Consider the following 12,781-nt stretch of genomic DNA (forward strand, 5'->3'; position numbering starts at 1 on the left):
AGTTTCATAGGCCCTACTAATGCTTTTGTCATTGACTAGAGATGCCATATGTTAGAATGAAAAATATGCTTTGAAGAGGTTGAAAAATTGCTCCACAGTCAGTTTTCCATGGGTCCTCTGTCATTTTGGCTGTAGGAGAAGAAAGTTGGAGGAACAAAAACTTTTTCCATAGACAGATAAATACGAACTCGTCTAACGTAGAAAGAATAGACTAAGAAACAAAACATGAATAAGAACGTTCATTCATACTGGGATGGCATACCCACAAAGAAGAGAGGGTGCCAGAAGGGATTTGGGGATGAATAGGGGCTGAACCAGTGGCCCCTGCACCCAAGATGACAGGTATCCCCAACTGTCATTTGTGTCTCGTTGACACAGGGGAAGAATTTGATTGTGAGAGTGAGAGCCCACAGTACTTTATTGGTCTAAATCAGGACTCAGCGCTGACTTAGCTGGAAACCTTTTTTCCATGTGGTAAAACACAACGGCTCGTGCGACACAGTTGAATGGAAAGATGAAATATTTCCTCTGGCTTCAAAATGTTTCAGTCATTAATAATGTTTATCTAAGTAAATATGTGCCATTGTTTCCCCAGTAGTGGATCTCAAATAAACTAATGTAACAACTAATCCAAGAAATGCCCTTAGAGTGGATGCGTGCATTCATTGGCGTTTGATGCTTGCATCTGAGATGGCAAAGTAATAGATTCTCATAGTCATTCACATCATTTCTTTAGAAATACTTTTTGGTTGGGTCTGCTGTCTGTGTAGGTCAAGCTAAAAGACACCCTAGCTTACTCTATTTACATAGTTATGCTGGGATAAGTGTAATCATGATGTTTTGAAGGAAAACTATATAATCTGATTATTTTAAGTAAGGAATGTGGGGTTCATATTATTTTAAAAGGCAAAAATAATTGGGAAGACGTGGAAAGCTAATACTGCTTTGAAAAGTTGCTTTTTTCCTCACTGTATAAAATTCTTTTGGGTACAGGCCATGGGAAGTGTTACTGTGGAAACTGTTACTGTGAGGCTGGTTGGCATGGAGACAAATGCGAATTCCAGTGCGACATCCCCCCCTGGGAAAGCAAGCGAAGATGCACAGCTCCTGATGGCAGAGTCTGCAGTAACAGAGGTGTGTCATCGTAAACGCTACTACATCATCAGGAGGCAAACAGAGCTCTTAATTGTTAACACGGCTCTCCATTTCCTTCAGTGTGGGAGGGACTTGTCTTTTATGTCATTTACTTCGATGTAAATCAGTGCTTACCAACAATCTTCTCTTTCTTGTTCTTTACTGAGCAGAAAACAGAAAGATAAGAAAGTTGCTGTCATTCTTTAAGCTTCACTGAACAAACGGTTGACATAGGGACAGTAATTTCTTTGGCGGACATCCAGAAATAGCACAGTACAGCTAAAAGGCAATTCTTGTAGATACTTCTGCTAAATGTCTCTTGACTAACAGAACCATCGGCAGTATGAGCATCTAATTATCCAGAGAGCATTCAGAAAACCCTCTCCTTTTAATTATGAGTAAATCCAAGTCTTGTCTAAAATGTAGAATTGATGTAGATGAATTTAACTTCTGTCTGCCGTAATAGGAACATGATATTGAAACTATTCATCAGATAGCCCTGTGAAATTTAAACTTGATCTTAAGCAGGAATTTTTTTAAAAATTTGTTCACACTGATAAAATATAAACTACAGTTACTTGATAGTTGATGTAAAATCAAATTTGTTAGACAGTTTTTAAAATCTTTGTTATTTTTCCCTTTGAGGTAGATAAAAGAGGGCCACACTGGACCATTGCCTATCTTGAGGCATAAATAATGGCTGTGTTTCCTTCTATAAAATGATAAAATTCTAGAAAGCGAGAAAACTATTGTTTTCATTTTCATAAACAAATTTTTTGTTGTAATAGGTCATGCTGACCTGGAAAGCTTTAAAAACTGAGAAAAGAGTTCCATGTGCCAAAGTTCTGTAATAGAAAGAGGAAATCAAGAATCCTAAACTCAGAGCACAACCTCATAGAGTCCTCTCTTTCCGTGGACTAGATCTTGCTGTCTGTCATACTAATTCACTCTGTGCTTCTTTTCATGTATAGGGACATATTTTCTGCTCAAGTCCTTTTGGTTTGATAGGGTGCCTAGACCCCATGTTGTCAGTGTGTGAAGCCTGAGCTGTGCTGCTGTGGAATGGGACTGCTCAGATGTTGAACCAGGAGAGGCAGGAGCGAGGTGGGTTGGGCTGTGGTTAGGGACAGGCTCTGCCACAGAGCTGTGTGGGCTCTGAGTGGCAGGTGACCCTTGGAAACGCCCACTGGGCCACCTCTCCATGGTACTGCCTGCAGCCTGCCTAAGTGAGGCTCCTAACTCAGAAGGCTCAGGGGACTGGAACGCAGAGCACTGAGATGGGCCTTTTCTCTCAGAAGGCACGCTCCTGTCTGCTCTGGCACATTTTCTTATCACCGCCTCCCTAGGGACAAGAGAGACACTGGCCCCTGCTCACACTCGCCTTGGGTTGATTTTTAGCCCAACACCAGGTTGCAGGCACAGCCACCCGGTGATGGGAAATGTTCTTGGTCGTCCACCACCTGGGGCACTCTCAGTCTCATGCGAGGCCTGAGGAGCTAGTGGCCAGTGGTCCCTGTCCTCCATCATCTATACTGTTATGATAGTAGAACATATCCATTTTTTTAAAAAGAATTCAGGTGATAGAGGATAAGGGGAAAAGGGAAAATGATACATCATCTTAACAACCAGATATAGCATCCTTTTGTATTTAGATACATGACTTTTTTGGGTACTTATTTATTTAAATTATTATTAAAATTTTAATTTCAAATTCACTTGTGTGACTCCCGTGCCCTTTGTATTAGTCAGCTTTTTCACTACTGTGACCAAAAGATTAAAAAAGAAGGATTTTAGAGGAGGTAAAGTTTATTTGGGGGCTCACGGTTTCAGAGTTCTCAGTCCATAGATGGCTGACTCCATTCTTTGGAGCCTAAGGTGAAGCTGAATGTCATGGTGAAAGAATGTGGCAGAGAAAAGCAGCCCAGGACATGGTCAGGAAGCACGGGGAGAGTAGGGACCCACCTCCTGCAGCCACACCCTACCTGCCTGCAGTTACCAGCCAGTGAGTCCCTATCAGGGATTAATGCACTGATTGGGTTAAGACTCTCATAACTCAATCACTTCACCCCTAACCTCTTGCATTGTCTCACATGTGAGCTTTTGTGCAGACACCTCACATCAAAACCATGACACCCTCCTAAGGAATATGACTACTTTTATCTTTCTTCTTAGTAGACACAAAAATTGAATCATACTATCCGTACCAGGTTGTAGTTTGATTCTATTCATTGAGTAACATATTTTGCTTCTCTTCCCGTGTTCATAGAGCAACAAGCTGATTATTGCTCCTAATGAGGGCTTTGTAATCCACCGGACACACACATTGTTACCACACTCATTCTCCTCTGCTGGATGCCCGGTCACTAGCTGTTTTTCAGTAACATAATCACATTTCATGTTCCTGAGTTGTGCTTTTCCTTTCTGTTGGAAGTATTGATTGAAGTGGACAGTTCGCTGGACAATACCCCACATCTAGAGTGCATTCCATGAAGGTGCCACCCAGAGTTGCTGCTCTGTCCTGCACTTTAGAGCGGGAGATGCTTCTTGCCCTACCCTGTACCACCCCTGGATTCTGGCAGTCCTTTCTGCCTCCACAGCCAGGCATCCAGAGTAACCCCAGCTCACCGCTGCTTTAAAGCCTCAGCCTGGCCCTTAGTAATCCTTGCTTACACTGATCCATCCATCCTTCTCTATGAAATTTCCTAGGTTGTTCCTGGTCTTTGCTTGTTTTACTTCAGGTATATTTAACCTTTATGTCTTGATTCCTAAGAGATATTCATGTTTGTGAATGTGCACTTATTTTTGGCATACATATGAACGTTTGTATCAGCTTCTTTAGTGTTTTTTTTTTAAGTTGTTTTGTTCCTGAACCAAAATCCAGATTTTGATGGGGTTAAATCTGTCTCTTTTTATAGTTTTAGTAATTCTGCTTTGGGGGTTTGAATAAAGGATTTTTTTTTTCGTATTTTTGGTTTTATTTTGTACATTTAAATCTTTCATTCAATTACTACTTATTTTGATATAAAGGGGGGAGATGTGGGGAAAGAAATCTAACTTTATTTGCCCCCAGAGGATCAGCTGTTGCCCTAAAGATGGCTACTGATGATCTGCACACATCCTAGTGACGGAGGTACACTTCTCACTTGGACGCCGAGCATCCTCCATGTCCTGGACTCATTCTCCAGCAAACTGACTTCTCAGTCTTCCTTTGCGGGCACTGGGACCCCCATGCCCACCACCACCTTCCCGCTTCCTTCAGCCTCCTCAGGTTCTCCTCCTCCTCTGTCCCTCCAGCCCACGCTGACCCCTCCCTCCTGAACTCACACACGTGTATGTCCTAGTTGACGAAATGTCAAGTGCCCCTGCTCTCACTGTTGGCTCTTTTCTTTCTCTAGCTTTCTTTTTGGCCAACAGACTGTAAGCTTCTAGAGGGAAAAGATGACTTTGTGCTAGTTGTTGTGGCATTTTCTTTGAGAGAAACTAACACGGTGCTAATGACAAGTCCCTCTGTCTCACCTGATCAAAGATGAGAGTGGTTGTTGTTTATTTGTTAGGACTCTCTGCTACCAAATTCAGAGGGTGATTTTCCATTTTAGAACATGTTTATCTGAAATGTGTATTTTCCAAGTAAAAAAGAGCAGCAGCATGGGAGATGCTTTCTTTCCTGGTTCTTCTCGACTGCACCTGGATGAAATTCCTTTTTCCACCCAGGGACTTGCGTGTGTGGTGAATGTTCTTGCCACGATGTCGATCCAACTGGGGACTGGGGAGACATTCACGGGGACACCTGTGAGTGTGACGAAAGGGACTGCAGAGCTGTCTACGACCGGTATTCCGATGACTTCTGTTCAGGTAAGGGCTCCTCTCATTCCTATCTTTACATAAAAAGGCTGTTCACTCTTTTCCAGATTGATTCCGATTCTTGAAGACACTGTGGAAGAAACCGAATGTTTCTACAGCTCTGGGCATTTGCAGAGCTCCTACTCGTAACCTGGGAAACTCTGTAGAATTCACACATTTGGCCAAGGCTTACGATGGAAGCCCACGTGCTTTCTTAAAATTAGTCTAATTCCTCACTGAAGAGGACCATTAGCTCCAGATACCCACTCAGTGCAACTCTGAGGACACCAGAGCAGCTTCGTGAACAGGATAGTTGTCATCAGGACACCACAGTAGCATATTACAAACCTTAGGATAATACAGTGTCGGGGATATTTCTCTGCACCAACTCTTTGATAGGATTTTTACACCATCATCCTGTAATATAGGCTAGAGTTGAATATCAATAAATGGATTCAAAAATCTTATACCATAAATATTAATGGAGCAGATATTATTTGCCAGGGACTGGGCAACATCTGGGCTGTTGGTTCCATCAATAAAAGAAACCAATATGATCCTTCACTTGATGGATGTCATGATCTAAATGCCAAGAAAAAAAAAAAACACAGCTGAAGAGCTAATGGTAAACTGAATAACATCAATAAAAAGGCAGTCAGAGCTATCTGAAAGAGTGTCACTTAGCAAAAAGCAAAAATGCAGTTACAGATTTTCAGTCCAGTTATGTTTGACGATCCAGAGGGCAGAGGCATCTGCATATACATTTATTTCTAAGCCCGACAGACTGGTGGGTGCATGGAGATAGATAGAAAGCTGCTCTGATCTGAAAGTCTGCCAGCAAAGGGAGATAAAAGTGCCTCCCTGTGCAATCACCATTATGTAACCTCAAAGGCCGAGAAAGCCCGCTGCTCAAACTTGCCACTGCAGAAGGATTTCCGTCCTCAATGATTCCTTCCTCCAGAGCATTTGCTAAATATTTTTGGGACACTATTTTCTGTTTTTACCCCTCTCATCCATTATATAGATAAGTATTCTTCATTATCATCATATCAACACAACAGTAATAAAATGGCTAGCAACTATTGAGTGGCTTCTACCTGCCAAACACATATTGAGGGGCTGCTGTCATTTTAATTAGGGTGAGGTGGCTCTTCACAGAGGTGGTGATGCAGGCAAGGCTCCTGCATTGTTGGATGCTATTGGGTCACACACATGTGGGGTTTTGCCTTGAAAGGTGGGTTTGCAAGTAATGAAATGTGAGAAGGGCATCCTAGGCCGGAGGAATGGAGGGGTGTGATCTGTGCCTGGCATTACAATGGGTTTGAAATGAACAGAATGAACTAGGAAGGGAAGGGATGGTCAAAGTAAAGGTAGTGAGGAAGAACAATGGGGCGACTTTTTACTGTGCTGAAGAACCAGGCTCTATAATACAGGCAACGGGGAGCTAGTGATGATTTAGACAGACAGGTGCTAGGGTCCTATTTCTAGTGTTGTTGTCTGGGTGGATGTTTTACCATTTACTGAAAGTGGGGACCATACAGGAAGTTATCATCCAGTTTGTGCTCAGACATCATGAGCATAGAAGACCATTGGCAAGCCAAATGTAGATTTTTCAGTTTAAATTAAGAAAACAAAAGGAACAATAAATCAGGCTGTATTTTACAGTTACATTTGTAATTTGCTGATTTGGCACCCCCACCCCTTAAACCTGAATATACTCTCCTTGTTAAATCTACACTCCTAACCTTGATTCTGACTTTCAAGTGGTGTTGACAGATTCATTACAGTGACCTTCAGGGTCCTGTGAGCTGGTCTGTGTCACCATGAGGACAAAACGAGGAATGGCACTCAGTTGACACTTGCGTCTCTTCGTAAGCTAACTGCTCCCGTGCCTTATCCAGGCTCAGAGCTGCTGTGGTTGAGCAGGTGTCCCCATGGTGGGCTCGCTGGAATCGAATTTCCCACTTCACCTCTCCCCCTTCTCCCACTTCCACTCTGTTTCCCTCTCCCTGAATTTTGCTTTCTTTCCTAGCTTGTGAGGATGCAGAGGAAGTTTGGCAGTTGGGCAGTTGTGGCTGCATGGCTGGTGGGGTTAATCAGGAAAGCTCCGGAAAGAAGACTTCACCCTTCCCGCCCCCCACCCCTCTCTCCCGGGATTGAACCCAGGGCACTGACCACTGAGCCACATCCCCAGCCTAATTTTGTATTTTATTTTGAGACAGGGTCTCACTGAGTTGCTTTGTGCTTCACTTTTGCTAAGGCAGGTTTTGAACTCTGGATCCTCCTGCCTCAGCTTTCTGAGCTGCTGGGATTACAGGCATGTGCCACTGTGCCTGGCTGACTTCATCCTTTTCTATGTGGCCTCTGTGCCGCGGGTGTGGACAGGCAGAGATGGAGAAGTGTCTGGCCGTCAGCCGCAGTTTGAGCTACTAGGAGACCTCAGTCTGTAATTGTGATCTTATCGTTCTTTGATTGAAGTGAGACAAGTGTGGCCAGTCCTCCAGAGTGTGGCTCTCAGGTTTAGAGTATGGAATCAAAGAAATAAGAAACTCACATTAACAGAGATCTCACTGTCAGACTCTTACAGAGCTCTTCATACAAAATAATTTCATTGTATTTTTGCACTAACTCTGGGAGAAAGACACTCTTATCTGCATTTTAACAGAAAAGGAAATCATTCCAGAGAAATTAAATACCTTGATGAGGTTCACACTGCCATCGAGTGTCATCTGAAAACAGGTACAGCCTAAGTCATTATGTAGTTAATCTCCAGGTGATGAAACAAAGTTCTTTTACTTTATTTTGGAAATAAATTACTTTGTGAGAACTATCCTCTGGATGCCCAAATTCCTATAGAGCTAAGCTTTTCTGGACATCATAATGATCTGGGGAGGTATCAATCTCTGGGCTATTTCCTCATTCTTAATAAATCTATAGAATTCTATGTATTATGCTTCGAGAGTTACCAGACTTTACAATTTTCCTAATTATTAGTCTAAGTTTCACGGTAGGACAGGTACCATGCAGTTGATTATTGAGTATGTTAATGTCTTTGTGTTATGAGACAGAAGTAATTCAGTTACATCAATATTCTCTAGAGATTCTCACAGGCTGGGATGAAATAGGGCCCAGATGAAATGCAGTTTTATTTTTAGCTGCCATTCTTGCCATCCTGTGAATATTGGTTTTATTTAAGTCCAAGGGAAATCTCTGGGTGGATTAGTTTCAGTTGAGGCTTTTAATTGGCATTCTCATTTTCTTCATTCATGCTCACTCTGTCCATTCATCTAATTAATAATTCACGCAGATGTGAATATACCCAGGGCTTCATGGGTATGGGGTCAGACAGGATGCAGCACACTTCCTGCCCCCTAATTAGTCCTTTTTCTTTCTCTTTGTTTTCATTCCTCTTGTTTGTCATCCACTTGGTATTTGTGTGTGTTTGTCCATTCACCTGCACGCAATCATGACTTGCACACACACACACACACACACACACACACACACACACTGCAGTGACCAGCCATGGCTTGATGTACTGACTATTCTGTTTGTTATGCTCAATTTGCATCCTGATTCTGAAATAAATCCTGAATCTCTGATGGTGCTTTATTGCCCTGGTTTATTACCCCAAATCCTATAATTGGAAAAATACACTATAGTGTGATCTTAAACTTTATCTCTCAAATTCTCTTGCCTGCAAAAATGATGGGTATGTGAGAAGAATCTTGGCTTAGGGTTGCATAGTTTGGAAAATAGATTCATTTGATAGAAGTGTATTATGTGGGGAAATTCATCATTGTGGATTACCACAGCACTGAGGAAAGAAACTGATAGAAATGATTAGGTATATTCAGAGTGTGTTGTCAGGAAAATCAATACTTTGAATAGAATTTTTAAAAATAGCAAGTACTAGTTAGGTCTAATTTTTTCCCTGAAGCTTTTCCCTGTTGATGGCCAGCATGTTATTTTGTAAGCACTTCCTTGTAAACATTAGATATGTTTTCATGGCTATATTATTTTTATTATTTAAAAAGAAAGAAAGATACTCTGTAGCAGAAAGTGTTTGCTCGGAGTAGAATCAGCTGAATTTGTCCTGGGCTGATATTTCAAAATCATAAAAGCATAATAGTTATAAATAAAAACTGCAGTTTATTGTCAACACCCTTCTTAGGGTAGCCTGAGAGCAAGTCTAGCTGCTGTCATCTCAGGCCAGGGTGCCACCTGATGACGGTCATGCTGTGAACCCTCGTGTCCAGGCAGTGTAGATTACAACCCTGTAACCACGTTGACAGTCAGCAATTCTTGCCAAGATTGAGCACTGGATGCCCTTTCACTGGTGTGTGTGTGTGTGTGTGTGTGTGTGTGTGTGTCTGTGTGTGTGTGTGTGTGTGAGAGAGAGAGAGAGAGAGAGAGAGAGAGAGAGAGAGAGAGAGAGAGAATACATGCATGTAGATCCTTGGAAAGTGGGTCTCTTATTTAAATCATTCTGATGTTTGAGATCAGGGATAAACAAAATCAGTCTCTATCTTTCATCTCTATTTTGTTGATCCTCTGCCTACACAGCTTAAAGAATACTTGTTGGAAGCGATAAAATTAACTCCTCCTGGCTTAACAATCACAAAGATTTGACAAACGCGCGTGGAAGCATTACATCCCAAATCAATGTGATAAAATTTCCTTTGGCTCATTCTGTTCATTTGAAAGATAAATTGAGACGAGACCCAAAGAGGATAGTGGCAAAACTAAATCAAGGACAAAAAATCTGCTAATTTTCTTCTTTTATGCTGTTCTGATTATTTGTTTATAAAAGCCCCGGATGTAACGTGCTAGGGCAATGTGAAGGGTTTTCATGCTGAACACATCTTATCATGTCTAAACTCTTCTCTGTCAAAACCAGTCATTTTCACCTTCCTGATTTTACTCCTACCAAATGTTTCCCCGCTCTCTCTTTGGAATACCTTTTATATTGAAATTGGAACTAGTAATTCCAGAAGATAAATTGCTATGTCACCATTTCCTGTCTTCTCTGAAAGGCTCAATACCTGCTTCAGAATCTGGGTGCAATGACTGGTATGTCCAAGTCATTTCTGGTTCAACAGCTTCTTCAGACTCCGGTATTAATCATTTGTATTTCTAATTGCTTTTCTGACTCCACTGATTTAGTTTTATGAAGGATTTTGTAGAAAATGGACAGTTTCATTTAAAGTGGGATTTCTATCAATCTGAAATTTATTTTGATTACACATGACTGAGTTTTTGGAAAATGTAGTATATGATTTTTCATTACCGAAACAGCCAAATTATATATGTGTTTCAACTCCCATCAGTCAATCTTTAATAAGTATTTGTCAGGCAATGCTGTTGTTAACACTGTTTTTCATTATGGTAGATGAGATTTTTAGAGTCCTCTCTATTACTTATACACTTGCTTCTTCTATGATCTTCATTGAGACAAGTTGATTTAGAAAATCCCAAAGTGATGAAGCCTTCAGAAAACATCCCCTGCCCTTATTTTATCCTGTAGGCTGGTTATCCTCTGTTCAGTGGCTCTCAGGAACTTCATTCCTTATGGGTGGCTTACCTAAGTCACTCCTATTTTAGTGTCCCTGCTCTGCTCAGCTTGGTGCTTTTCAGTGGATACTGAATCCTGATGGTAAATGTGAAGGACGTAGAAGTGGGTGACTCCACAGTAGTCTTCCACCTTGAGACTTGGTTGTTCAGAGCAAAGTCTCATCTCACATCCAAGCACAGCAGAAACCTGATCTCATGAAGCCCTACTGTGTGCCAGCCATCAGTTGGCAGGGGTGTTACCCACAGGATTGGGGTAGCTAAAGCAAAGACTGAGGTTCAAGGTTGAGGTGGGAAATACAGGCAACGAGGGCTCATCATACTCACGGAATAAGTAAGGACACATACGTGTTCCACCCAGCTTTGCTTAAAGTTGACAATGACTGAAAGTTCAGCATGGGTTTATTGGAACAATCCTCAATGACATTGGTGACATGGCAGTCAGTACACAGGAAGTAATGCTCTAGGAGCTTATAAGCTGCACCCTTTGTTCCCCCGTGATTTTAGCAAAGCACTGAAATGGCAAAGGGATAGGACATTAGAGGTACAGTAATAAGAGGGCCTTAGGAGAACAGGGCTTAGAGAATGGCAAGCTGACTGTGGGAAACAGAGTGACAAGAGAGCAAAGGGGATCTCGGACTTAAAAGCAAAGAACTCCCAGAGATTTCTTCTTTCAAGTATAGGGCATCTGCATTTCCTTTAAAACCAATTAAGGCCTTCACAGGTAACCTGACTTCCTTTGACATTCACTGAATGGGTTTCTAACTCTGAACATCTCACTGTGTTAACTTCTGATCATCTTGACGATTTGGTTTATTCTACCACAATTTTTTAAAATGTCGACATGTGAATGGAGCTTGGATAGAAAGTGACTGCTCCGAACATGTGTGCCAGCTCCACAGTTGGGACGGCGCTTCCTTGGTCATGGGCTTTGCTCAGCACCTGCCTTTGCCCCCAAGGCTTCTGTGTCATTCTACCTGCCCAGGGTTGGGAAGCCTCTTACAGCCACATACCCTGCCATGGATTCAGATGGGCCACAGCAGCAGGTGGCTTCCTCTTGGGTAGCTACAGACTTCTGGCACCCTCCTCTGCTAGACATTTTGTTCTGATTTTTACAGCCATTTTAAACTTCCAAAAGTAAAGATTTTTCCTCCTCCAATCTGCTTTTCAGTTTTGCTGTTATAGTGTCAACTAGTCTTCCGCAAATGGTAATATGTTCTATGCTTTGTCTAGCCTCTTCCTAAGACATCTAACTGTCCCTGAAATGAAACCTCTTGTTTACAAGCATTTTAAAGTCACGGCTCTATTAAACAATGAAATTGATTACACTGTAAATGGTAAAGGTTTGGATTTTAAAAACTGTTATTTATGTATGCGTTTTCAGTCTATCTCTGATCACAGTGTTTGTCCTAAATTGCATGAGGATTGAAAAGAAGAAAAGAAACTTCTTAAGGTGTGATAAATGGTGAAAAGCCATGGAACCAAACAACCTATGGGACAGAACTCTTTATGTGTGTGTGTGTGTTTGTGTGTGTGTGTGTGTGTGTGTGTGTATATATATATATATATATATAAACTAGAAAAATTCTCTTGGAAGTTCTAAATGATCATATTCATGCCATATGTATTTATTAGCAATCACATTTTATTCCTTTAAAATGATGAACTCCAAGTCAGAGGATTAATGACAGACCTTTGTTGAATAGAATCTGTTACATAGTAGGTGCTCAAGAAACCTTCAGTGAATTGAATATGGTATTCAATCAGAGATTTATATCCAATGACCTCTAACATGCTACCTCACTTTGACCTGTGATTTTATAGAATTTTCTTAAGAACAAGGTTAATAAATGGGGAAAAGCTCTGGTAGATATGGATTGCCAGTTTCTTCAAACTAGAAGGTGAGCCCAGAAAGCTCATAGAATGGTGATCTAAGGACCAGGCTTCACTGAAGGCCAGTTTGCATTCTGCATGATTTACATTAAATCAGATGCCAAAGACAAACAGCCTGGGTTCTCACCCATCGGCATCACCCCAGTTGACTTTTAAAAAGTACATTATTTCTATTGCCTTCAAATTCTTCATGCATTTTTGCAACAATTATAGAAATCTACTTGGTTTTGGTCTGCAATGACGAATATCTGGATGTTTATTAGGAGTTGAGAAAAGCTCAGTAGAAATGATCAGGCTTTCTTCTACTTGGTTACATGCGTGGGCTCAAATGAATAAAAATAAC

The 12,781-nt window shown here is 41.4% G+C and overlaps 1 protein-coding gene across 1 annotated transcript in view; it reads left to right on the plus strand.

The window, feature by feature from the left end:
* Positions 1-12,781, plus strand: part of Itgbl1 (integrin subunit beta like 1) — a 241,944-nt gene that overhangs the window by 126,276 nt on the left and 102,887 nt on the right. Inside the window, exons 5-6 of the mRNA XM_027938908.2 lie at positions 994-1,134; positions 4,846-4,986. Of these exons, the coding sequence (XP_027794709.2) occupies positions 994-1,134; positions 4,846-4,986 (282 nt within the window). The remainder of the gene's footprint in view (positions 1-993; positions 1,135-4,845; positions 4,987-12,781) is intronic.

This window comes from Marmota flaviventris, chromosome 4 (assembly GCF_047511675.1).
Source record: "Marmota flaviventris isolate mMarFla1 chromosome 4, mMarFla1.hap1, whole genome shotgun sequence".
Taxonomy (NCBI): Eukaryota; Metazoa; Chordata; class Mammalia; order Rodentia; family Sciuridae; genus Marmota; species Marmota flaviventris.